The 27,758-nt window shown below is 46.1% G+C and overlaps 1 protein-coding gene across 3 annotated transcripts; it reads left to right on the plus strand.

Moving 5' to 3' along the window:
- The first annotated feature begins 5,338 nt into the window (after positions 1–5,338).
- pak4 (p21 protein (Cdc42/Rac)-activated kinase 4) lies at positions 5,339–27,236 on the plus strand. Of its 3 annotated transcripts, none has more exons than XM_070971149.1 (11): positions 5,339–5,473; positions 19,202–19,438; positions 19,573–19,784; positions 19,870–20,074; positions 20,337–20,570; positions 20,740–21,198; positions 21,602–21,735; positions 22,214–22,340; positions 25,738–25,863; positions 26,183–26,317; positions 26,715–27,236. In XM_070971149.1, the coding sequence occupies exons 2-11, from the start codon at positions 19,238–19,240 to the stop codon at positions 26,868–26,870; spliced, it is 1,989 nt and encodes a 662-aa protein (XP_070827250.1). In that variant the 5' UTR covers positions 5,339–5,473; positions 19,202–19,237; the 3' UTR covers positions 26,871–27,236. The 3 variants fall into 3 exon arrangements, with proteins under 3 accessions (XP_070827250.1, XP_070827252.1, XP_070827251.1); XM_070971151.1 differs by having other exon boundaries at positions 20,343–20,570; XM_070971150.1 differs by lacking the exon at positions 5,339–5,473 and adding an exon at positions 11,903–12,062.
- Positions 27,237–27,758: the final 522 nt, after the last annotated feature.

Genomic DNA, 27,758 nt, shown 5'->3' on the forward strand with positions numbered 1-27,758 from the left:
ATTTTGTAGGAACCAACCAGCATCAGGAAACCTGTGATGTGGTCAGGTGTCACGTTTGTGGGCTGGGAAGCCGGTGAGGGATCCAGCTTTTGGATCCTCTGCTAACAAGCTAACAGACAAACTGGAGCTCCTGGTTGGAGGTAGAAACCATTTAAAATGTCCAACAAAGTCAAACAAGCGTCACTGAAGAAAAAGTGAAATGAATGAAAAAGGAAGGCGCTTTAAAAATGTCAAATATAAATGATCCAAACAAAAATAAACAGGCGAAAGCTGTGAGACAACATGTTGTTTCACCGTTACATCAATGATTAACGGGACTCAAACACTCAGGCCTCCTCAGCACACTCAGGGAGTTGACTGTATTATTTGTAATACCAGAGCACAAACAGTGTGTGTGTGTGTGTGTGTGTGTGTGTGTGTGTGTGTGTGTGTGTGTGTGTGTGTGTGTGTGTGTGTGTGTGTGTGTGTGTGTGTGTGTGTGTGTGTGTGTATGTGTGAGAGTCACTGTGCCTCCTTCAATCAATAATTAAGTCAGCAGCTTCCTCGCAGGCTTCAGCAGCCTGAAGACGAGCGTGGCATGACTCAGCAGAGCTGGCCGTCCTGTCCGGACTGCAGCAGCGACGAACCAACGGGTGCCGTTCACACCTCCGTCAGTCCTTCAGTGTTTCCTCCTTTTCTCCTGCTCTCAGTTTCTGTGGGTCCAAACTGAGCGAAAGGGAAAGGAGACGATGTGACTTCTCATCATTATTCATTTATACAATCTGCTGTTCCTCAGAAGGACAACCGTGTACTTCATAATGTTCATGAACTCATCTGAGGACATCAGGAGGTGTGAAGCGGCTCAGCCAATAGGAAGGTGCTTCAGGTGCAGAGCAGCTTCCTGTCGGATGGCTGAACTCAAGGTGTGGCTGACCATCAGCACAGGTGAGGTCACCAACGACACCTCAACAGGAGGTCAGACTGTGGATTAGTGTTCTAATATCACACCAGAGAAAAAGCATCCTAAAAACATTAAACATTAAGCTCTCAAGGAATAATTCCACCATCGACGTAATTTTACTGTTTTAGCCATTTTCAGAAATTAGTTTCTTTAATTAAGACACAATGAGGCACATCTGGAATGTGCAATATTCTCTCCCCATTGGCTGAAATACATTTCTTATTCATTTCACAATATTCAAAGTGGAGTCAGGAGGCTGTGATGGACAGTGATGTGGTGGATGCTGCTGCTTCTCCGCAGGCCGGCTGGTTCAGAGCCAAAGACTCAGTCACCTTCAGGCAAAAAGCTGCAAAAGGACAGATTTTACGTAAACACACATTTTAGCAGCAAAAGGTTACGAGCGTGAGAAGCATTTTGCAGCAGTCAGTAAGATTCACTGTGCTCTCAGTCGTGCTGGTGGTGTGTGAAGCTCTGACGGCACGAATCTGCCTCAGAGTCGGGATGTAAAGCGGAATTGATCGAACTGACAATCAGCTTGAATGTAGCTCTAAACACACAGTCTGTGACGGTCAGGCTGTGTTTCACACTGAATTCATCTTTGTCCGATTCACGTGACCTCCTGTTAAAGTAATTAGCCGCCAGTGATCACTGGGAGGATTGATGATGAAGCTCTGCTCTGTGCCGTCCAATCAGAACTTTCATTACTTCAGAGGAGGATGGGAACCAGTGAGGCTGCTCGCCAAACTGCTGAGCTGTGGAGAAGATTTAGGACAGAGTTTCCTGTTCCAGCAGTTTTGTCCAAAGTGCTTCGCATTTTAAGGACAGGTGGGAAAGTGTCTTCACTCTGTCTGTCTGTCTGTCTGTCTGTCTGTCTGTCTGTCTGTCTGTCTGTCTGTCTGTCTGTCTGTCTGTCTGTCTGTCTGTCTGTCTGTCTGTCTGTCTGTCTGTCTGTCTGTCTGTCTGTCTGTTTTCTCCACATAGAAACCATCAAAGTGCTTTTGTTGCCTGAACCCGACCACAGTCTGGACGTGACCCCAGCAGCAATGTAGACATGAAAGCAACTTAGCTGAACTTCATTCAACAAGGCGGCTCATATTCATATTTACAATAAGAGCTTTGGGAATGGAGAAACGTGTTCAGAGAGAGACCAGAGCAGGAAAACATGATTCACAGAGTCATCAAAGAGTAAATACATACAGGAAACGTTTTGGATCCAGCAGAGTGAACATGACGGGGAAGCAAGCGTGCTCAGCAAAGCAGCTGCTGGATAAATAAAGACAGGAAATAAACTTGGAGAAGGTGCACCAGGAATCAGCAGCTTCAGCACATCCACAGCATATTGATCTCCACTCGCAGGGTGACGGCAAAAGTTGCTGATACTGAGAAATGCCAAATTTGCTTCCACAGCAGGATTGATTGAAGTGAAGCCAGACAACTCACACACACATGCATATGTGCGCGCGCGCGCGCACACACACACACACACACACACACAATTGTTTTATATCAATTTAAGACCTTCATGTTTTTATAAATTGAGATGTTTTAATCCTCTGAGAGGTGTGTACACAAAAGATCAGAATCAGAATCGGCGTGTGCACATACAAGGAGTTTGACTCCGGTTTAAACATTACACTCAAAGAGGATAAAAAGACAGAAAAACAAAGGACTGAGTAATGAGTTCAGGAAAAATAAAATATATACACAGAAATGTACAGTGTGCATGTGCTTGTGTTTGTGTTGACAGTGACTTTGAATGATGTGTGTACACATTAAAAACTGCATGACTGGATGACAAATGGCCAGTGAATCCATCAGTGCGCTGTCATTTTAAGAAACGCATCATAAAATATCAGTAAGGACACTGATCCTCTTGCCAGAACTTTATTATTAAAGGTGCAAATGTGTAATTTCAAAATAAAACTCTCCGTCTTCAGATGTTCAGCAGGTTATTCTTCAGGCAGTATTCTCTGAACTTTTTCAGACACATAAAATGTGGAAGTGGACGAGTTCAGATACCATGTCAGAGGTCAAAGGAGGACTTGTTGTTTAAAACAGATTATAAATAAAGACAATGTTTATTATAATTTACCTCAAAGTAAGAAATCACTCTGTGCACAAGTTCAAGTTTCAGATGAAGATTTGATGAGAACTGAAGCTTTAACTGAACACCTTTAATTTTATTTTGAAAGCACATTACTGGAGGAGAAAAATAACTTAAGCTGCTATGGATATAATCCTCCTACTTCACTTCACAGGGATTACAGAAAAGTTATTGAACAGCTGTTGAGGCCAACTCCTGATCATTAAACTGAAGCGATGCGTTTCTGTTCCCGCTTGGAAAATGCAGTGCGTGTATTTGGTCGCTAGAGGCCAGTGTTGCACAGACTGAAATCTGCACTGAGACCGCTGCCTTTCACAGTGACGTTGGACATTGTAATTAACATATTAGAATTAATTAGTGCTAATTAGACTTAGAACTTTTGGCCATCTTAAATATGTAACAAGCATTTAATAATCGATTAGTGTCAACAGCAGTTACATGACAGATGTTTAGTGTTTCTTCAGTCAGAGGTGGAGGAAGAGCTCAGATCCTTGAATCGCTGCAATATAAAAACTCCTGCACTGAGCAAATGTCATTTATGTAAAAGTATGTACAGTATGAACGAGTGCAGCACTGTTTCATACTGTTTCATCACTGTATTGATTCAGTTAACTCTGAAACAGTCGATAAAATCAAAGCTGTCCTGTTGACCTACAAAAAGAGCAGGGAAGGAGGGCATCGTTGGGCTGTTTTAACCAGTTACATGATATCTAACATGTGGCATTAACAGTGGAAATACTCACCAAATCAATTGGGATTTGGAGCTTTTCACCAGCTTCATAAAACTGCCCTGAAAGCTCGGTCTGTGGCAGCACGCTCATCAAGCAGCAGCTCCTCCAGGTCAGAGTTTGCTTCCTCCCTAAAGTAGAGTCAGTTCACATGAAACACATTAAAGGAGCCTGGTTCCCCGTCTCTCTGACTTTGGTCCTAAAGACAGTCCTTAAGGAAAGGCCCATCATCCAGGAATCATCTGCTCATCAAGGAGCTGGACGTGGAGCAAAGCTGCAGACTGACACATGTGCAGATGGCCACTGGCCACACGGTCAGGATGTCCTGATCCAGACTGGAGAAGCAGGCGTCTGAGGGACAAACACCTCCAGCTCATCAGGGAGTGGTTCTCCAGACTGTCTCTGCAGCTGAGGTGAGATTCAGTGTTCCTCCTCCTCCTCCTCCTCCTCCTCCTGCTGCCCAGCCTGAGCCCGGCAGAGCAGCAGAGGGTTTGGGATGACTTGTTGAGGATGGGTAAGGAGAGAGGAAGCAGCTGGAGGAGTGTTTAATGACTCCTCTGGCTCTCCTCACACCCACTCTCTCCAGCCTGGCCTCCCTTCACTTTTAAAGGCGCAGGTGTTGCAGAATCACATGCTCGGCCCAGAGAGGGTCACCACCTCTATCACACAGGAAGCAGCTGATTGGTCTAATTCAGGGAGAGACTGCTGATTTTATAAACTCCATCGGGGCTCTAAACTGTGCCCAGCCTCAGCCGGCCTCTCCTGGACACATCTCTCAGTCAGTCAGTCAGTCGCTCACTGTGATCTACCGTTGTCTGTTTTGCTGTTATGTAGTGCATAATTGTAGACTGAGCACAGCACTTTAAGATGTGTCACACTGTTGTGCTGCAGATCAGCTGGGTGTGTGTATGCGCATGCTGACCTCTGATCCTCTTTTACACTGCACCCTCACTGTTAGAGTCTGAACATCACCGACGGTATACAAAATATTCAGCCGTGTTGTACATTTGTAAGTTTGACTTCTAGAAGACGTTTTTCTAACACAATGCAGTGTGTAGTGGTTTGAAAAAAGGTGCTCTCACCTGGAAAAAAACATTTGTTGAGAAGGTCAAAATCAAAAAGAGCATTTTAAATGAGGAATTTTCCTTTTGAATCAGTAATACCTGTTTCTGGATTCCTTTCTGAATTAATAATAATAACTTGGTAGCCTATAATTAATAATTGAGTTATTATAAAAATGAATGATGAAATAACGTTTTAGAATAATGAATTGAGGTTTAGTAACATATAAATGAACGAGCAATTTCACAAATTGTTGATATATTTTATACAATTTATATCCATTTATACCACACTGAACATTTAGGGCTTCATATTTACCCGCCATGAATACAAGCACGATAACTGCTGACATAAATACTCACTTCATGCAGAAAAACGTTTATTTTTTGTGCTAATCTAATGCTAATAAACAGCTATATGCTAATGCCCCCCAGCCACTGACTCGGTTGCCATGGTGCTTTGCCGCAGTTTCCCGGATGTAGTATTTTCCCCCGTTCAACATGGCGACGGGAAAGTGAGACTTCGGCTAATGTTACACAGTTTGCCCAAAGTTAGTCCGCGTCTGCGTTTTTAAAGAGAGGGAAGTTTATCTCCATAACACAGAGGCAACAGAGAAAAAGTTTCCCTGGGAGTTTCTGGGTGAGTAACCACATTTTGGTTCTTATAACTGTAATCAAAGCGTGATGTGCGCTAGCTTGTGGCGCGTCCCTGCTTCCCTTTAGGTGCTAACAGTGGCTAACATTAGCCGCTTTCAAGTCTGGACAGCCAGTGTTTGAGGGGACCTGAGAAACCTCTTTCGGTCTGCTTTGTGTGTGTGTTACGTGAAGCATGTCTTGTAGTGAGGTGTGCATTATGTAGTCTTAAAGGTAGGACCGAGGTGCAGGGCGATGAGTCACTTGTGAAAGTTGTTGAACAGTTAATGCCGCGGCTCCGGACACCGAACCAAGCTAATTTTACATAAGGGCTGTGGTTCTTTGCTAAGACCCTCTAAGCTCACTGGAAGGCTTAATGGCAAATCCAGCAGACAAGCTGGTTATGGTAACATCGGCTATTTGTCTAGCAGCTATGAGACACCGAGGCCAGCTTCTCCTCTCTGTTTGTGGGATTTCATGCGTAATATTGGGGAACATGTAACCGGTTCTTGTTACTCACCACCATGTTCAACTTTCATTTTCATCCGTGAAACAGGAATGCAGTCGTGTGTCTCAGCCGTCTGGTGAGGCTGAAGGAGGAGAGGATATTGTCTGTCTGAGATTTGGTTAAGTTGCTGTCTCCCCTCCTCGACCTCATTTTAATACGCAGGTCGTTTCTCCTTATCCTCCGGCCTTAAATGTCCCCCCCTCCTCCTTTTCTCCCAGCTGGCAGATATGTGCAAGTGTGTTGCGTTCACGTGTACGCACTGTGTGTCTGTTAGTGGGTGGAGAAGACTTTCTGCGTGCAGTTAGTCAGCAAGGTTGTGCGATTAGTGCTGGGCACAGCACACATTCCTGGCGTGCCAGAGCTTTATGGAGGGTCACTGTTCTCTCTCCCATACACTTCATACATCAGCACTGAGCTCTCTTATCAAGCCAACCCCCAGTTCTACATCACACCCCGAAGGCTGCTGTCAGGAGGAAACCAGAGTCAGGTTGGGAAATGACCAGGAGCTGCAGATCAGATGACAGTGGTTGAACAGTATACTTCTTTATCAGGGTTACAGTTTAAGTTTTGATTATGATGGAAGCGTTCAGATTGACCGCTGTGTAGTGTCAAACAGGAAAAAACTGGCTTGCAGGTCCACCTGCAGATGCTTGAGGATCCAAACCATTATCTGTCATGGTCACTTCAGTATTTGGCTGCACACTGTCAAACAGCTGGAAAAAGTACTAATTTTGTATTGCTAATAATAGATATACAGACAGTCTGGTAGGGGTCCTGACTGTCCCTCACTAATGAGTATTAGGTTGCAGACTACTGTATATTTTTTGTTATACTACAAGTTGCGCAGGGCTTCAGTAGCTATTTCTTCTTTCTTGCTCCTCCTGATAGACTTTCTGCTCCCCCTCCCAGCGTTCACATCACATTATAACACTGAAGGGATTTGTGGTACCCTGCAGGCTGCAGAGTGGCTTTCTCTTCTCTCAGAAGTTCAGCTGGTCTTCAAAAAATGGACCCAAGCTTAGAACAGACAATGACACTGTTCACATGTGCCTCCAGTAAACAAAAATAAAAAAAAATCTTATTTGTCAAGAGTGATAACAGTCTCGCAGGCTGAAGTGACACCTGTTGCTGGTGGGATTTATCAGCTGTAGCTTCTATAAATAACAGAATTCATGCTATTTAGCACAAAATAAGGCTCTCCCTTTTTATTCACAATTTGAACGTTTGTTTTAACGTGAAGAATAGTCAAACTGTGATGACTTGTTCAAATTGAGAATTTACAGTTTAAAAGTGCAAAAGGCCATTGAGGTGATCCAGCAGAGGCAGAGAGAGCGCAGAGACAGTCAGGAACTGCTGACGACCTTTGACCGACGTGTCGAGAAGCGGGTCGAGCTGATGGCAGGACAGAGGTTGTTGTTAGTTTGATGCAAGCTGAGCTGAGGGTCCCTCAGAAAGACTGAGAGACAAACACAGCTGCTGTTCACGCATCTTTCAGGGACTCCTAACAGCTTCCACATGGACGTACGAGGCGGCAGCTGGAGGCTAAAGCTGTGAATGATCATATTGGCAATAATCATTGAAAGCAACAGTGAGGAGCCTGTTATTGCTATCGTCCTGCGTGGTGATTTATTATCAGACATTAAAGTGTTAGTCTCATTTTCTGGTCTTTCTTTCTGGAAAATGTAATGTTCTGGTGTGGTCTGTCTGAGTGAAGCACGAGTAAAGATATATTCCCAAAGTTGCCTCTCTGAGCATTTCCTGAGGTTTAGCTTCTGTAAAGTACATATTCACATCAACCCATTTTAAGTGCGTTAACCAGACATGATGTGCACCCTCCCGTCTATTTTCTTCCACTTTGCTCCATCCTCTTTGTGTCCTTTCTGGTTGACTTGAAGCTGTAGGGATGAGCAAGCATCCAAACACTGAAAGCCTGTCATCTTTCTCCTGGTATCAGGTTTCACAGAAAAACACGGCATTGGCTTTAAAAAGCAGGGGGTGGACTGTGTTTGTGTGAGTCGAGCGATATGGGAGGAAGTGACGAGAAGGAGGGAGGGAGAGCAGAGATGAAGGGCCGAGCTTTCTCTCTGTGAGCAGGTAGGGCTGGGTGTTTGTGGACCGTCCAGAGAGAGAGAGAGCATGAAGGGGAGGGCGAGGTGCAGAGCCAACACTGGGCCAGATTTAGCTAAAGGCTAACAGCCACACAAGCCGATCTGCAGAGAAAACACAGCAGAGAAAACCCCCGACTCCACCTCGTGTCAGGGGAGTGATGGGAGAGCGAGGAGAACTTTGAGGGGATGAGCTCTCTGTCTTTGTTTCTCTATGTCTTTGTTTTTACTTCATGTCTGGTTAATTCCTTCATTTCTGTCTTTCATTTGTAATTTTTTAACAGGATGGTTTATCAAACCATACTTACGAAGACAATTTTGAGAAATGAATGGAAAACAGCTGCAGTTGCTCATTGAAAATAATCCACAGCTTTCAACATTCAACCCCTCAAAAAAAAAATCTTTAAAGTGTCTAGAGGCAGAGGATCAAGCTAAGATGACTGGATTAAATAAGCCCTGGGTGGGGAGGAGAAGGAGTAGAAGAAGGAGGAACATGCTGAGGGTCATATCAGACCCTACATTATGATTCTCCCCTGTAACGGGGGAAAGGGCCAGGCTTATTGCCTCAGAGGAAAGAAAATCCCCTCTGGAATGACCGCAGTAGCCAACGTCAACACAGCCCGCGAGGTGCTCAGGAGCAGAGGCGAAAACATCGTATGAATAAAAGAAATATTCAATATCATGACAATAGCCCATTTTTCAGACTTAGGTTCATCTGCTAAGTAGAGCCAGCGTTGTGGTCAGCATAGAGTTTGAAATGTTGTGAAAAGGATCAGAAGGAGAATTCAATGTAGCTTCAGATCAGCTTGTCTGATCAAAAACCTGCTGGTGTTTCTGTGTCATCATACTTTGATTCTGTCGATAATCTGCTGTTTACACACAGTTCACTTTGTCCCTTCCCTTTAGAATACATTCATCAACGTGCAAAACCCCATAATACCATAAAGTCTCTCCACTTCCTGTGTTTTCTTTACCATGCAGTGTACATAGTGACGGGCATCTGGTTGCATATTCTTCCCTTTCTTTATGCACAGCGAGGACTTTAGTTCATGTGTTTGCATGTACAGTTTATTTGCAGCTGAAAATCAAGCTTGGGCCTGCATGTTCCTGCTGATATGGAGGTTTGACACACACACACACACACACACACACACACACACACACACACACACACACACACACACACACACACACACACACACACACACACACACACACACACACACACACAGTACACAGAGAGTTCTGGACGGTGGCTATGTTTACCCTCAGCTGTAATGGTGTTGCAATCCTAGTGAATGGCAGTATGTTATGGAGGGAGGTGAAACAACAGGAAAAAAGCTGCTTTTTTGTTGTTGTTTTCTGCCCTCCCATAACACCGGAAAGGTCTGGATGACACAGGCAGGACGTTTGTTGCAGTGGTCTGTAAGTAGAATTGGGATTCGCTCTCAGGATCCTGCTCTTTAATCAGGATCAGGCCCCTTTGAGTGCTGTTGACCGATCTATAAGAGTAGTACAAGACATCACTTTTTATCCAAATTTTGTAGTTTTCCACAGTTTAGCCTAAGATATAATTTCTGAGGGAACCACTGAAATCAACTGGAATGTTTTTTGGCGTGAAAATGTCTGAACTTTGAATTCTACCAAGCTTCATGTGATCATGAGCAGCGCAGTGAGAGCTGCTGGAAAAGCAGAAGTTACACTTACATGGACATTTACCATCTGATCACAGCTTCTTTCCTCCACCGTGTTTCTCGTGTGAACGCCGTTCACTCATCTGCTGTATTTGGCAGAACGGCAAATCTCGGAGCAGTTGATGGAGTAATGACAGGCCTCGCTAATGACAGAGGGGATTGATGTGATGTTTGACTTCTCCCACAGACTCTATAAAACAATGGACGAGGTCCGCGTGACGTCACCCACGGCTTTGTGAAGAGCTCAGATGAAAGCAGCCTCACAGTGTTGTGATCTGCTCTTAATGCCATCAGAGCTGCATTTATCTCTGTGGTTGTTTGACGGGCTGTGCTATCTGTGGTCAGACTCATGCAGGCGTTGTTCCGCATGCCTGATCGCTCTCTGTGTTTACATGTTTTTGTGTGCCAGCCTTTAACATCCCATTTATCCTTGAACTATAGGTGTCATAAACTCCTCGTGGTGAACTTGATTTGATATTTCTGAGTCAGTCGGTGAGCGGAGAGGAAGCAAAGGTCTGGAGGTCGTGTGCGGTCGAGCTGACTGCTCTGTCTGCGTATGCGTGCTGAAATATGTGGAAGCTAGCTTGTGTGCTCTCTCTGCCGTCTTTATCATTGACCTTTCCACATTCCACAACCTGCGTCTGGAAGTCGGCCCTCATTGGCTGTTACACTGCGTGCTTTGTTTGAACTCGGCCTCGGCATTGGCAGGTTTGTGTGTTCCTGGCTGGGATACGTTGAGCCGTCCTGTTGTATTTTTACCCTCAAAGGAATGTCAGCAGGCCTTTTCCTCATTGGCGCTGACACCTTGTAGTCTGTTGAATGATAGATAATAAATAATGAAACAGGCTCACTCATGCCGGCTTTGATAAGAAACTCTTAAATTAGGCTGAAATAATTTCTGTGAGACGTTAGTGAGTATGGCAATGAGACATCCATGAAAACTAGCATGCTCAGTTTAGGTGTCACTCAGTTTAAAATGTAGAAGAATATGATCTGAAGTTTTCCTGTAAAATAAGTGTTTATTATGTTTTACCTGGATGTGTGTTAAAATTATGCAACTGTTTGCTCTGTGTACATTGGAAACACTCCCAACGCAACTACAGTAAGCGGCACACAGTCAAACAGAAATTATTTTCTTGCAAGCAGCATCTCAGTGTGTGATTAAAACAACATGGCTGACAGCTCGTGGGCCAGTGCTGCCCGAAGCTTTGTCGTTTAGCCATGACTCAGTATTTGTGTGTCGCCTGTAACGTCTTTGCTGATGGATCTGTTTATATTAGCAGGTGTTCATGGTATTTCACAGCAGCCTGTCCTGATCACACTGCTATGAACTGCAATAATAAGAGTCTGCTGGGCTGAAGTGAGTCAGTTTGTCATGTGACAAAAGCAAAAACGTCACTTTAAAAGCTAAAAATAATATATATCCTCATTCACTTAATTAGACTGGAGATGCAACAAATAAAATTGTCTTGTCATCCATCCCCCGAATCTGCTTCACTTGATATTTCATAGAGAAAATAATCACTTAATCATACTTCATCTTTGTATTTGGGGGCTTGTGCTGTTATTATTGAAGCAGTAAAAATACATTAGATTACTATATTACATAATATTACATCGATTAGATCAGTAGATTAACTTTAACTCCACCTTTTCACTTCAAATCAAGCAGAGCTGAAACGCTCAATCGTTCTGTGTCATGCTCTGAATGTATCTTTGGGTTCAGGGCCGTTGTTACCTGTGCTGTCAGGTGACGTCGCTGCTCACCTGACAGCACAGGTAACAACATGCACCTGTACTGCAGCTTTACTATTGTGCGGCAGGAAGGAGCGGAGAAAAGGCTTTTTATTTTTAGCTTGTATTTGTTAACAGACCCGAGCTAATGTCTCTCTCTCTCTCTCTCTCTCTCTCTCTCTCTCTCTCTCTCTCTCTCTCTCTCTCTCTCTCTCTCTCTCTCTCTCTCTCTCTCTCTCCCGGTGACGTCATGATACTGGGCCGCGCTTCGCTGAAACCATAGGAATGCGACACACTTTGTATTTACGGGCCGAAGCTGCGGCACTTTGACTTCTCTCTGCGTGTTTTTTTGCGCCGTGCTCCGTTGTCTGTCCCCGTGTCCGTGTCCGCGGCTAGCGAAGACGCTTCCGACGGTTTCACCGAGTTGAATTTCTTCGCGGAAACAACTTTGTTGGTGCAGGAGTCTGGTTTTTCCCTCGTCCTCCGCTGCGTTTCCGACATGAGATCAGGTGGATAGTGTGTGGCTGCCGACTGAACGAGTACCTGTGAGTAAAAGTGAGTATTCCCGACGACACACCGCGGGCTGAACACGCGTCTGTGCCGCGCGTGGGGTTTTCACTCGCAGTTTGTCGTCCGGAAAGCAAGTGAACAGTTTGGTAGGTTTAAGTTAACTTCTGGTTTGGCCGTGCTGCTGCTGCTGGGAGCGAAAGTTAATGTGGGCCACAACAACAAAACTCTGTTGTTAAAGTCTCACAGCAGGGATTAACTGTGAGTCAGAAACACGCATAATAACTTTATTGTTTGCTTTGTGTGGAGGTAGCGAGCAGGCAGGCAGGCAGGCAGAGAGAAGGATGAATATCAGACAGCCCTGTTTGACGGGCTGTCCCTCCTCCCTCCTCTGCCTCACTATGTCCACTCAAACCTGTTACTGGCTGCTCATGTTTGGGACTGTCAGGACAGCTGCTACCCTCAGACATCCTGCTCACCTGTCTGTCTGCACAAGTGTTGGTGACACATGAGGGGCAGAGCAGATTTTGGAGTGATTTACTGTTACCCAGTGGCCTGGGTTCAGACTTCAGTCAGGTGTCTGTGCTCGGATGTGCTGGAAGTTTGTCATGTTATTGAACAGCAGGGAGTATTTCCTTGTCTGATAAACACAGAGAGAATATGGAGCTGAAGCTTGTGAAGCACAGAAATCTGTGTTTAGGAACTTCTAAGGCATATTTGTTACTGCAGGATGTATGATTGGGTTCTTACAGCTGCTTTTGGATCCAGTCTGTCACATCCTCTATGTTCTCTTTTTTCATTAGTGTACAAAACACTAAAACACTCGGACAGATATTTAACCACCTGAACTGTCTTACTTCCACTTTAGTTCTTTTGTAGTTACATTAAGCTTGTAAAAGTTAAGTTTTCTAATCCACTGTTCCTGCTGTTACATCTCAGATCTCATCATATTAACATCAGCTGCTCGATGTCATGGGAAGTTAGTGTAACAACCAGTTCTGTATCTTAACTACCTAATTTAGTGTAATGGTAGACAGATGTAAGCAAGCCCACTTGGTCTGACTGTATATTGAGGCTGAGACTGCCACACATGCACAGTGTTGTGAACCAGTGGAGGAAAATGTATTCAGATCTTTCAGAGGTTTATTTCAATATTCACTCATTTGCATGTGGACCCTCCAAATTGGCACCTTTTTCCTAATATTCCCAGAAGAAGAGCAGCTTCCCTTTGGTGGCACCATTGTTCAAATACTGCACTTTCCACGCTGTGTCTGAGTAGAAGCCGACCATCCATTGTTGTGCACATCACATGATCCCCTCTGTTACTTTTAAGACTGAAGTTGTGTGGAGCAGAGGTCAGATTTACCAGCTTCAAACAGAGTATCAGCCTGTGTCCTCAGCTGAAGGACACACAGTTCTCACAATGAGAGACAAGGCAGTGCTCCCAAGGAGAGGACCAGTCATGAAAGCATAAACTTACATGCAGTTATCAGCAAAATATAGTTTAAGTATCAGAAGTGAGAGGACTCATTCTGCAGTAAAATGTCCTCCATGACTGATCTTTATTTTAGGAAATAACTAAATTAATACGCATCAGTGTGTTAACAGCGTTTGACTGTTACAGCTACTCGAGCTACTTTAACCGCTTTATGACCAGTTAGCCAGTTTACTCCTGTGCAGTAGACGTATAAAGTAGCCTAACATGGAAATACACAGCGAGTTAAGTACAAGCACCTCGAGATTGTGCCTAAATACAGTACTCGAGTAAATGCACTCAGTTACTTTCCAGCACTGTTGTGAACAGGCTGATGGTCGTTAGAGCAATCAGTAGCTCCAAGGTCAAACAGTGTACAGTGTGTTTGCACAGCACTGCCCTGTGTGTGTGTGTGTGTGTGTGTGTGTGTGTGTGTGTGTGTGTGTGTGTGTGTGTGTGTGTGTGTGTGTGTGTGTGTTTGTGTGTTTGCAGTAGTGGGAGAACAGCTATTAATTATCAGCCCTGATTCAGCACCGCCATGCTCCGTGTTCTGTCTCACTGAAGAGCTAATACATGTGTGTTTGAGTGGTTTCTCAGCTTTGGTGAACGTCACCTGTAGGGGCCAATCAGATAAGGATGCTGTATTAAGTCTAGTGTGAGAAATAACCACCTGACAAACACTGGTAATGTTTTTTCCATCTTAATGCACTCGACTAGTTGCTTTGGCAGGTTATCAGCAATAATTTAGGAGCTATTCATAACCTCAAATCTGGAAACTCGTGGCCTTTATGTGAACAAGAGTTTATGCACTGACTTATTCTAATGGTCTAAAAACATCTGACCTGGGCCCTGGTCAGCAACACTTAAAATGGCCTGTAAATTGAAGTCACTGAATAAAAGTAAATAAAGATTTATTTGGCTTTTTGGAGAATGACTGCAGTGGCCTTCTCAACCCATGAGTGCTGTTCGTGTCTTCATAGGAGGATAGTTATGCAGGGTCATAACGGAGAGAGGAAATGTGTAATGCATGCTCCCTTTTTGTGCTCATGAAGTATCTTTCAAAGTGTCTTTCACCTCATCCAAGTTGGATTGTGAGGTGGGTCTAATGCAATGAGACGGAGCGGGTCAGTGGTAACCTACACTGTTGATTATACATTTTGTAATGACCATTTATTATAAAGACTCACCAGGATGCCAGGAAATGTCCAGCTTTGTATCCTGGTTTGAGCAGAAATTTACCACTTTATTAGGTACACTAGTGTTGATCATCACTTGCTCTATGCCAAACCAGTCTCACATCAGGTGGAGCAGAGCTAACTTGCAGACAACCAAAGGATAGATAATAGTGAAAAAGTTAAGTAGCTGTTCAACATTATTCAGAGGTATTTCTAATATTCTGTCTCCGTCATGTATGTAATTCTGGATCATTTCTTACCCAAGCACCACTGCAGCTAAACAGTATTGTTGTAACTGACAGTGTCTTTCTCAGTGTGGACCACCCTTGTACAATGCTTGAATCAGGCCAGAGGACAGCAGCTTCATCCAGAGCTCATCAGCCTGGCTCCGGCCCAGTAACCAGACAGGCTTTCTCACTGCTCAGCCAGGCATACACGAGTAATGCAAGGGGAGAGAGAGGGAGGGAGAGAGGAAGAGTGGGGGGAGGGTGGGAGACAGCAGGGGTGGGTGGAGGGAGACAGTGATGAGATAGTGATGGATTTTGAAATGGAGGGAGGGGGAAACACAGGGAAGCTGTAACTACAGTGATTGTGGAGTTCGAAGAGGGATCTGCTTGTTTTGTTCTGTGAGGAGGGTGTGTGTGTGTGTGTGTGTGTGTGTGTGTGTGTGTGTGTGTGTGTGTGTGTGTGTGTGTGTGTGTGTGTGTGAGAGAGCTTTTATTGGCACAGTTATAACAGGATTATTCAATAATCACAACTCTGACTTGTATTTTTGTAGCATTTAAAGCTTATTTTCAGTGTTTTTTTTCTCTATTTCAGTGTCAAGCGGCTGCACTGGAGGAATCGGAGTGTCTGCATGTTTTAATAGGTCTCAAACTTTTCTTGTGATTGTCACACCTCACTACATTTTGGGTGACATTTCCAAGTATATGAACTTCCTTGCAAATGATCTTGATGGATCTTAAAGTCATGTGTGAGCTTGCAGGTGTGATCCGCCCTGAGGAAAAATGGGGAATGTGGTCGACAAACATGGTTTGTCTTTCCTGTCTGAGGAATTGCACTGTTGATGCCGTCTTTGTGTTTCCATTTAATTCGCCGCTCCACATTTCACTGCAAGATCAAATGAAACAGATCCTGTTGTGGTCCAGAGGAGCAGACACCTGTTACTCTCATCCTCCTGTCCTCTGTTATGTGATGGGGATGTCAGCTATTGGTCAACTTTTTCTCACATAGCACTGGTGCTGCAGAGGCTTTTGTAGCATGAGAATAAGTCTGTTCCCATCTAAAAAAAACAAAAGCAACCACTAGTAACGTAGTTCATCACTTAGACATGACTGGCAAAGGTCTTTCTTCACATCCCTGTCATTTTTATTTCCTCATGCTGGATGTGCTTTTATCGTCCAATGAGCGAGCTGCACTCAGTTGCACACTCAGGCTCACATTGTCATGCAAAGCCCTCCATTTGCACCCACACACTTATGTTTATTTGTACTACAAACTGACAGCTGTGTGCATGCCACCTCGTGAATAAGCTTCCCCGGCGAACCGAATGGGACCGTTGAGGTCCCAGTAACGCTCCCTGTTTGCCACTCGTCCTTCGTCATTTAAAGTTCATCACGTCTTGGCTCTTGACAGCAGCGCTAAAGTCTTGTTTTTCACCCGCAGCCCTCAATCTAAAAGTCCCAGATATCTCCACATGCAGCAAAAGCTCATGATTTGAAAGCCACAATCTTCCATGATTCACAGCCAGACCACTTTACACTGATTTACAGGCTGTTAAAGCTCCTTATGCTTTCAATAACATATTTTGACTCAAGCCGTTAGCGAACACCCCGACAGTTCCCATCTTGCCAATAGTAGCTCTAATCATGGGGTGCATATATAATTGGTTTATGTTTTTGTGCTCTGTAGGTGATATAATTCCTCCAGACACCTCCTCCAGTCTGCGTTTCATCCGTCCTTAAGGCAGTAGTTAGTATCTGTGTCCTGGAGTTAACATGCATTGATTGGCTGCGTTGCTGTTTCAGCTGAACGCTAATGATAGGCTTCTCCAGTGATTTATATGCTCTTGTCACCAGACTCATTATGACTGGAAAGAGGCATTTATCACCAGTGTTGTAACCTCGCTGTTATGAGATTGTTTTGCTAATGGTTAGAAAATCCAGAGTTAGTACTTGGGTGGAGATGAACTCCGTTTTTTCAGAGAAGTAACTGAAGATGTGGACTGAGCTTCACCGGGCTGCTGTGTCATGGATGAATGTACGCCATGACATCACTTTGCCACTTTGAGGGTGATCAATAGTTAGAAATCTGATCTGATATGTCTGAGAGAGGTCTGATTATTGACAGAAGGTGGAGAACAACGGTGCTGACAGTGATTGACCAAGTGTTTGAGAATAACAGTGATGGCAGCATCTGTTAAAATGATGAGGATGCTCATCACACAGCGGTTTATATCTGCGTTCTTCGTTCTCATTAAAGTGCTGCGACATCAGATGGTGATTTATAAGTAAGGCTGTTAATGAAGTTAAAAACACACCATGCCTGAGGAAATGAGCTGAGCTGCTTTCTTCCATCTGAACCAGTTTGATTTGTGTGGAAAAAGTGTTTGGGCACTTGTCCATAACTGCATAAATCAAAAAATACTGCATGTGGATTGGCATGTGAAATGCTGTTTACCATTTTGTGCCTCGCTCTGTCCTGCTGGCAGCGATGTGATGAAGTATTCAGTGTATCTCTGCACTGGTGCACACATTTATCCTGATTTCGCTGTGTTCTGGTGCCTGCTTTGCTGGCTGTGAACTTGGCTTTTCTTAATGTTTCTGGGTGGGTCCTGGTAGACTTCAAACACTCCTGCTGTGAAAGACTTTATTAAAACTTCAGATTGTGAGCGCGGCTGCATGACTCATGCCCTCTAACTTGTGACCCACCCAGATGGCCCTCTCGCTCAGCTCACCCACCCCCTATCTGCCTGTTCCTCATCCCTTCATCTTGTTCATTGCTTTGTTTTGAACTTCCCCTGTTTTCTGTTCTTTTCTTGTGTAAATGGGCTGAGCTGGCTGCAGTGTTTTCTTGAAATGCCCCACCGCTCCTGTTGCCCCCTCTGGTCAGCTGCTTCTGTTTATTACACACCGATCACCAGTGGGCCTCTGTTTGACTACTGGGAGGGTCTCCTTTGATACCCACTGACAAACAGCAAGGTGGAGAGAGACCCAAAGTGGTGAGCAGTGTTTCAACTCCATCTGCAGCTTTTTACTCCAGTCAGCAACAGCAGCAGATTTCAGTGATTTCGCTGATGAGGTGGGGACGTCTCTGATTATGCACTTGTTCTTGTAATTGATTCACTGTCGGACGAGACACTGAAAACAGCTGCGCTGGAGAGTGCAGCACTGCAAGTTTTAATGTTAGATTTGAAAAACTGTAGTCATGTCTTCTTTTTGCACAAACCATGACCCACATGTACTTACTTACCAGAACAATAGAAACCCTTTTTTTGACCCCCTAATTGACATAAAGCATATGGAGGAGTAAAAATATTATCGATGCTACATCGTTGGGACCCCCAGCAGCCCGCTCTGATATCTGCATGGACTGGGATCCTCAAAGGAAGATTTCAGCAGGCAGTTCATTTAGATACCATGGCTGAGAACAGCTCTCCTCCTTCACACCCTGATAAGTTGAAGTTTGAATTATTTTTAAATAAAGCAGAATCCAAAGTAGAGTATACATCTGTCTCATCTCACAGAAAGTGAGCTGTCAGCGGCAGGCTGGACAGTCGTCAGTCTGTTTTGTGCATGCACAGTGTGCAGTGCACAGCGGCACTTGAGCTGTGACAGTCAGCATGGTTGAGACAGCAAGAAAAGCAGCGTGTGATGAGGAGGAAATGGCTCATTGAAGATGCTACCGTGACGTTGTCCCCGTCTGTAGGAAGTGCTGAAGCGGGAGACGTCCCGTCATTAGTGATGGGGGACCAGCACTGAGCCTATTTTTGAGCCTCAGTGAGCTGAAACAAGCCAGTTGGGTGGTAGATGATTTGTTGAATCACGCACACAGAGTAAACCACAAGCTATAAAGGGACCCCTCCCCTCACTGGGCAGAACAAGCAGATTATACTTACAGCTTCCCTGTGTTTCCCCCTCCCTCCTACTCAAAATCCATCATACCTCATCCCTGTTTCCTTCTTCCCACTGTCTTTCCTGTCAGTCTCTCTGCTGTCCTTCCAACCCAGAGTGTTCTCATTGTGGTGATGTGAGTTTTATAAATAAGGCCTTGATATATATATATATATATATTTTAATCTACACCAGGTTGGCTGCTGTTTTATAAGCTTTCAGCAGTTGCACAGATTTATGCTCAACTGGATTTAAATAGTTTTACTCCCTCTCAGTCACTGATTGCATTTTATAGGAAATCGCACCCAGGCTGGACTCAGAGCCAGTTTTAAATGCTGATTTATGCATATGTGCTATGTTTCATATTGCGGTTTTTCCTCAGTCTTTCCTGCTAACTCTCCGCTCTTTCCTGCTTCCTCCCTGCAGGTCTGATGCTAGGCTGCAGACGCCTCAGCCGCCATCATGTTCACCAAAAAGAAGAAGTCTCGCATCCAGATCTCCGCTCCATCCAACTTTGAGCATCGCGTGCACACGGACTTTGATGAGCAGGAGCAGAAGTTCGTTGGGTTGCCACGGCAATGGCAGTCGCTCATCGAAGACACGGCCAAGAGGCCCAAACCCTTCATCGACGCGACTGTCATCACTACAGTAGAGCCGCACAAGGTGGGATGAGCAATGATCCAAACAACAAACAAGTTGTTAGCTCAGGAAAATGATGCATGTGTTGAATGTCATGAATTGTGTTTATTAGTTTGTGAATTTTGGTGCACTTTCATCATTTTCTTTAAAACTCTCAGTCAATCGTACGTGGCAGCAAGCTCGGAGTGGACGGCTCTCTGACGTGGCTGCTGGATGAGTTTGATACCATGTCTGTGACTCGCTCCAACTCCCTGCGACGAGGCAGCCCCCCCACCCAGCCTCGCAAGGACTCCAGCTCCTCAGGAGGAGGAGGGCAGGAGAACGGCGATCCTCACCACAGACACTACTCACACCCGGACAGACAAGACAGGTGAGGAGCGAAGCTGCAGCTCCAGGTGGAGTCATAGCCAGATTCAGTCAATGTAAGCTCACGTTTACCTCGCTCTGCTCCTCAGAGACCGGCACAGACCAGACCACCACAGTGGAGGAGACCCCCGCCAGGGTCAGCGTGCGGTCCGTCCTCAGTGGGAGGAGGGAGGCCAGGGTCGGCCCCAGCAGCAGCCCCGGGGCCAAGAGCCCAGCAGGGCCCACAGGGACAGGCCAGGCTCCGGGCCCCCTCCTCCTCCACACAGAGACCGAGCGCCTCGGGACCGGGACCAGGTAGGGCTGAAGATGCACCCTGGATTAAGCCCCTCGCCTTTACACTTTGACAGTAAACAATATGGCGGCTAATGATCATGAAGTCAGCTGCATTTTAGTTAATTGTACAAACCTTCGAGTATCTTTGATGTGATTCTTTGATCTGACTCTGCAGCAGGAAATCCACTACGTAGCTCTTGTCCTCTTGTCCTCTCCTCTCCATTTTCCTTGCATGCTTCCCAATAATCACTCCATCTCTCACCCAAACTCTGCCTCTGTTCAGGACCAGGTGGTTCACAGGGATCAACCCAGTGACCATCGGCCGAAGTCCAGCTACATGGTGCGGGATGGCAGCCCTCAGTCTCCCAGGGACAAGAGGCCCCTGTCTGGGCCCAACATCCGCACCCCAAACCTGCCAGTAACAGACGGGGTGATGAAGGCTGCCCAACAGACCACACGACCATTCAACACTTACCCGAGGACAGACAGCGAGGGCGGGCGCAGCCCCACAGGACAGGTGAGGATGAGCATGCAGGTCGTGGGGGCCAGCAGCCTCAGGGAGGAAGCCCGTGTGTAAATGTGGTATTCATATTTTTAAGTTGTTAATAACTCGCAGCTGCTTCCTCTTGATTTTTATTCTTGTCGTATGTTGTGTGTGACGGGGCTCTCTTGTCTGTCTCTTTAAGCCGGGTCGACACCATGAGTCCTCCCCTCAAAATGGCCCCTCTAGCGGCTCCAGCCGAGGGTCCTCCGGCTCCAAGCCCCCTGTAAGCCAACCGCACCCTCATCACACTTCCCATCCAAGCCTGACCCCTGAACCCAGCCAGCACCCACACACGCCTCACCCCAACGTTCCAGCCCCGCGGCCCCCCGTCCCCTCTGGGCCCCCCGCATCAGGCGCTCCGCCACAGGGCCGGTCGCCGCAGAGGGAGCCCCAGAGGGTCTCCCACGAGCAGTTCAGAGCGGCGCTACAGATGGTGGTGGATCCTGGTGATCCACGGACCTACCTGGACCACTACATTAAGATCGGGGAAGGGTCCACTGGGATTGTGTGCATCGCCACAGTGAAGACGACGGGGAAACTGGTCGCCGTGAAGAAGATGGACCTGAGAAAACAACAGCGCAGGGAGCTCCTCTTCAACGAGGTAAGAGGTCACACTGTGGTGGAGGCTGCAACTCAAACCAGACATCGCTGTGATCGCTGATTGCTCGGGAGGCTGATATGAGACAGATTTGCAATATGCTTATTTTTTCTCACCAGTTTTCAGTTAAAGAATTGAAATATCCTTATTTATTTGCATACTGTGATGTATGCCTTTTGACAAATTGCACAAATTAGTCACTAATTGTCACTTCACATCTTAAACATCTAAATCGGCTGATGGCCAATCAGGCGGGGTTTCAGTGTGCCCAGCATTGTTAATGTTTGATCAATGCATCGTCGAGCTTCCAGACAGAAGGCGGTCTCTCTGCGTGCGAGCCCACCTCGCCGTTCTTTCGAGTCTTATGTGAATGTACCCTGTCTGTGTGTTTCTGTGGTGACTGAAGGTGGTAATCATGCGGGACTATCACCATGAGAACGTGGTGGAGATGTACAACAGCTACCTGGTGGGAGACGAGCTCTGGGTCGTCATGGAGTTCCTGGAGGGAGGAGCTCTCACCGACATTGTGACACACACCAGGTGAGAGAAGAACTTTGTGTGTGTCGGTAATGTTGCACCTCAGTGTTTGAGGGCTGGAACCGCTGTGGATGATGGATATTTGACCTGTGATTCATGTGATTTTAGCATTTCAGTCTCTAAAGAAAAAGTAAAACTGTATGACTGCCTCACCGTCACTCTGTATCCTGCTTTAGTAGCATTAGATTTAATTCCACCAAAACTCTTTTCTTCCATGAGGGGGCAGTGTTACCCACAGAGAGACAAACCAGCGCGGCCTGTGCCGTTTTACATTTCATTCACAGCAAGTTATTTATTGACTAATGGAACAGCTTTCATGTTGTCTCCATTGTTTTTCTGGTCTTTGTTCGTGGACATATCATCAGTGTGGCCTCAGAAATGATCACACCTGACTGCAGATTGAACCAGAAGATGACACACCTGAAGTAGAGGTGGTGAGGCTGAACTGACGTATCTGTCCAATGTCTCCTTCCCCCTCCAGGATGAACGAGGAGCAGATTGCTACCGTGTGTCTGTCTGTCCTGAAGGCGCTGTCTGTCCTTCATGCACAGGGTGTGATCCACCGAGACATCAAGAGTGACTCCATCCTCCTCACCCACGATGGCCGGGTATGTAGCACATGCTTAACTCTGCTTTTTATACCCCCATGCCGGTCGCGGGCGAGGCCAGAGGCGTTATGTTTCTGGGTCGTTCGTTCGTCCCATTCTGGTAACCATATTACAGGAACCTCATGTGACCTCACAAAACACTTTTTTGACCATAACTCAGGAATTAATATGCTGATTATGGCAACATTCTAAAATGAAATGATGACATTTTATCTCCGAAAGGTCAAAGGTCAGCTTCACTGTGACGTCATAGTGCTAATGCAGAAACTGCGTTATTCAGCAGCATCACTCATCAACAGAAGGCAGATTGTGACCATATTTCACGTTTGATCCTGATTTGGTGACTCTGATCTTTGGCGTCCACCTTGAAGCTGGTTGTTGGTTGTCTCGTGTGCTGTCGGCTTGAAGATGTGTGAAGAAGAAGAGAAGAAGAAGAAACGTACTTTATTAATCACATCACACAGGTGTTGCACTACACGCCATGCTTTCCGTGAAATTAGTTTTTTCCGCATTTGCCCCATCCTCGATCTGTCGATCCTCCGCGGCAGACCAGGAGCGGTGGGCTGCCAGCTGCCAGGCAACGCTGACGCCCAGCACTTCTCCGTCACCATCGGTCAGGTGGTGATCTTCTTGCATGTTTTTAGTGGGGGTTATTACGGAGGAAACCCCGGGTGAACACGGGGAGAACATGCAAACTCCACACAGAAAGGCAGCAGGCACCGAGGCAAGGTGGAGGACACGCCACCAGCGCCCACAGCGAACCGGGGACCTTCTAGCTGTGAGGCAACAGTGTTACCACTTGCGCCACCGTGCTACCCAAGCGTCCATGTTTTGTAGCACCATCCATGTTTGAAGCCTTGTAGTCCACAAGCTGATTGGCTGTGCTGAGATTGATCTTCAGGTGATCGTTGTTGCTCCATGTGATGAAACTCTCTATCAGTCCTCTGTCCTCCTCTGGACAAACAGTCTGCATGTTTCTCACTGGACATTATTCATCAGACAGTCTGTAAAGTCTCCACTGATTGTATTATGTGAGTCTGGACAGACATGGATGTAAATGCAGCTCGACTGGTCGGTGGAGGCAGACGACTGCGAGGCGGTGATTCTAGTTTCAGCAGCAACACCACATTAAACAGCTGCATCTTTGTTCTTTTTAGCCATAAAAGGCTTTAAAGACTCACAGTAAAGCTGTAAAAACAATGTGAGCACTTTGTGAGCTGACCAGTCCCATAAGAGATGTTCAGTGTGTGACTTCACACAGACCAAGTGAAAAATGTAGTTGGTGTTTCAAATTAGCATCAGCACACATCTGCTTTTATATGTCAAACCACCGCACTGCAGCTGAGCCACCACTTAATCAACATCAAGGTATATTCTGCCTTTTTCTCAGCAGACATCTAAACTCGTCACAGCAGCACAAGCGCTGGTGTCACGATTCAGTCGGCCATCACTGTGAGCCAGCCTGCGCAGTGCAAGGGCCCTCTGATGGTACATTTTTATCAGGGACACCTGTGCTCTCCCTGCTATGACGTGCCAGTGGTTGTGCTGCTTTAAAGACTGATGGTGTTCACATGCTGGGCACAGGTGCGCCTCGCTCACAGGATGCACAATCATCACACGACTGCAGCCACTGACAGAACTTCACCCACAGTTATCAGAATAAGAGGAAAATGTTGGCTGGAAAAAGGAACTAATTGCATCTCTGTTAACCACTGTGGAGCTGAGGTTAGTGCCAGCTCACTTCCTGCCTGCTAAGTTTCTGTTTTCTACAGAAAATGAAACCAACAGAAATAGACGCTCAGCTGACGCTTCAGCTGCGCTGTCGCTGTGCGTTCACACAGGCCGATAAGCTAAGGCAGGCCTGCTGCGGAGCGTCATCAGCACGGCGCTGCAGCTTCTGTTTAGTCATATCACAGAGATCACATATTTCTGTACGTGAATCACTGAAAATGTCATGGAAAAGTCACAGTCAGTCAATCAGCAGGACGATTAGACTGAGATAAAGTCCCCCTTTAATGTCTCCTCTTGTTGAAGTTAAAGTACCTGTTGTTAATTTTCTGTACTTGTTTCTGTACGATTGTCACACGATTGATTTGTCGACGACATCGCTCTTAATTAACTCACGTTTTATTCGTTTATTTACTTACTTTTCTTTTGTACTTTTCCATTAATGAGTTAACACATGACCCCGTAGTTTTTTTTCTTCCCAGTCTTTTGCACCAACCTCAGCATACACTTTTTGTGCAAGTCATATATGTGACGCTGAGATGAGCTAACTAAAAACCACAGTGTTTGTGGTCTGAAGTCTTGACATGCTGTGGTTTCACCCAGCGCCTCGGCCTCCAGCTGTGAACATGGCCGTGACGCTGAGGTGTTTCTCCCACTGTGCGTGTGCGCTGCGAGGCAGAGGAGGCACCTGCAGGCACTGCTTCATGCTGCTCATATTCCTGCTGAGGACGTGTGTGATCAGTGTCAGTGATTAGAAACGGAATGGCAGTATTGTGTGAGTTTAAGTTTAATTACTTAACACTAATGATATGAAATTAGCAGCAGCTCTCAGTGCGCAGACGACGCTCTTTGTGATCTTTGGTGTTCATGAAACTTCTAGACAGATGTGTATTTATACACACTGGATGAATTTGAATTCTTAATGTTTGTCACCAGTATTGGTTTCCTCTCAGGAAGACCTTGGATCTCTGGTTCACACAGAAAGCTTCCTGCTGGCTGCTGTGCTGTTTTCAGTGCTGGGTTGGGTTTAGCAGGGGAAGCAGACTCAACCAAGCCTGAAGTGTTTTCTGTCAGTAGGGCGGGTGTGTTTGGTGTGTCACCTGTGTGCTGGGTGATCTATATGAGCGTCTGATTTCTGTCACTTCTGGGCCAAAGCACTGGCAGCCTTCACGTTGCAGTGTTCATACATTTGTGTGCCCATTCTCACAACATGCTTGTTTCATTTCTCATTTCTGAGTTCTCTGAGGCTGACAGTCAGCCCTGCGGGCAACATCAAAAGCTGCTTCTCAGCCTAAATACCAGCCGCATTCTCAGAAAGGGGGCTGGGTGGTAACGAGGACCGTGAGACAGATTTCACCTTCTGGTCTACTCACATGCGCCTCACGTAACCAAACTAAATATTTATATTCATGGTGCTGAAGCGCATTAACGACACGTTTACTATTAAACTTTAATTCATCTGTCCTTGGTCAAAAGTGAAAGTTAGTGTGCTGAAAGAATTTATAATAAAATGCCCGGTGAGTTAACAGTGAAATTTTTATGCAAAAAAAAAAAAAAGTCACGGTCACTGTGAACTTTCTGTAAAAATAATCTGTACATTCATGTGCCTCTGTTTCCTCTCTTCTTCCCTCTCTGCCTCCGGCTCTTTCTTCGGCTCTTTTGTGTCCAGGTGAAGCTGTCAGACTTTGGTTTCTGTGCCCAGGTGTCAAAGGAAGTGCAGAGAAGGAAGTCTCTGGTTGGGACGCCTTACTGGATGGCACCGGAGCTCATATCCAGACTGCCTTACGGACCAGAGGTAATACTCAGCTCTGACGTCTGTCACCATGTTGACGTTCCCACCTATGAGAGCATTGATACATTGCTACGAGTACTCAGTGCTCATTGGTCGAACTCGGCCTTCACTTTGATCTCAACTACACACCTGTACGGTCTCATGACAGTGTCTGTCCACAGACATACAGACACCTGACAAAATGCTAAAGCAGGTGTCTCCAGGAGCCACATTTTGCCCTGACGACACGCACAGACTCACGAGGTGAAAAGAGAAGCAGCCAGGCTGCTGCAGCTGGAAACGAGCTCTTCCACATGCTGACCGTCTCTTCTTTTGTGTCCAGGTGGACATCTGGTCTCTGGGTATCATGGTCATAGAGATGGTGGATGGGGAGCCGCCGTACTTCAACGAGCCGCCGCTCAAAGCCATGAAAATGATTCGAGACAACCTGCCTCCCAAACTGAAGAACCTGCACAAGGTACAGAGACGGGGTCTGAGTTTGACAGGGCAGCTTGTGTGGAGCGGCATCAGCAGATGTACCGGTTTCCCTGAGCTAAGACAACGAAATCAGATGTCTTAACAACCACTAATCGATGGCTGTAATAACATAATCCTGTCTTTCTGTAAGAGGAGGAGAAAAGTGTTTGTTTGTAAGCATGCCGTGTTTTCTTAATGCAGCAGTTATGAAGGTAGCTTTGAGTGATCTGTGACTTCTTTACAGGCTTCTTTTAGCAACAATCTCTTAATTGAAGTGGTGTTGTTTTCCCATTTTGTGCCGCAGTGCCATGAAAACAGGAGTTATGAGCCCTTCGCAGACCTGCAGGCTGGTGTCATGAACACCTGACTGTCTCTGATGGCTTCTCTCCCTCTCCCAGGTCTCCCCTCTGCTCAAGGGCTTCCTGGACAGGATGCTGGTGCGAGACCCGGCTCAGAGGGCCGCGGCCAGCGAGATCCTCAAACACCCCTTCCTGACGAAGGCAGGCCCGCCGTCCTGCATCGTCCCTCTGATGAGGCAGAACAGGATGAGATGAGACATGTGACCCTAAGACCTCCGGACGCCGGAGGGCAGCGTGTGCAGGTTCAGATGGGACAGAATACTCCTGCACACAGAGGTCAGAGGTCTGCGCTTCGGGTCAAACTCTCAGAAAGTGACGAGAGCTGTTAAGTGTGAACTGGGTGTGCAGGAGTATTCTAACTTCTTATGTGAATCACTGAACTGAGGGGAGCTGTTCCCTTAACAAGAGGCAATAAGGTGTGTGTGTGTGTGTGTGTGTGTGTGTGTGTGTGTGTGTGTGTGTGTGTGTGTGTGTGTGTGTGTGTGTGTGTGTGTGTGTGTGTGTGTGTGTGTGTGTGTGTGTGTGTGTGTGTGTGTGTGTGTGTGTGTGTGTGTGTGTGTGTGTGAGCAGAGCAGAGCAGCCACACCTTGCCTGTGGAGTGATTTTAGCTGATGTCATGTTTTCCTTTTACCTGGAAGGCTTCAGGACTGAGCCTGTTGTATTTCTCCATCTGGACCTTACCTGGATTTTAAGTGTGAAGGTGAGGTTTTGCACACCAATCGAATGCTCTGAAGGAGCCGGGAGTCCATCGGCCGGTTTCAGAGCGGGCGGAGCGACGTTTTAATCTCACTGTTCGACGGTCTGGAAGCCGAGTTTTCTCACTACAAAGACTTCGCTCACGGACGGATCCCGGACTCGGACGCCATCCTCACCACGCCCAGAACTTACTACTGAGGGAGGAAACCTTTGGACTCAGAAATGAGTCAGACAGACTTTACCTGTAGCCATATGAATACTAGCTTCCTGTTGTAAACAAGCAAACGTACACTAAGTCAAAAGGTAAACACTGGAGTTGTGGTTAACATGAGTTTCCTCTTACTTCCTTATTTTCCTGTGTAAGTACAATGAACATAGAGAGATATA

Source organism: Chaetodon trifascialis, chromosome 9 (assembly GCF_039877785.1).
Source record: "Chaetodon trifascialis isolate fChaTrf1 chromosome 9, fChaTrf1.hap1, whole genome shotgun sequence".
NCBI classification, from domain to species: domain Eukaryota; kingdom Metazoa; phylum Chordata; class Actinopteri; order Chaetodontiformes; family Chaetodontidae; genus Chaetodon; species Chaetodon trifascialis.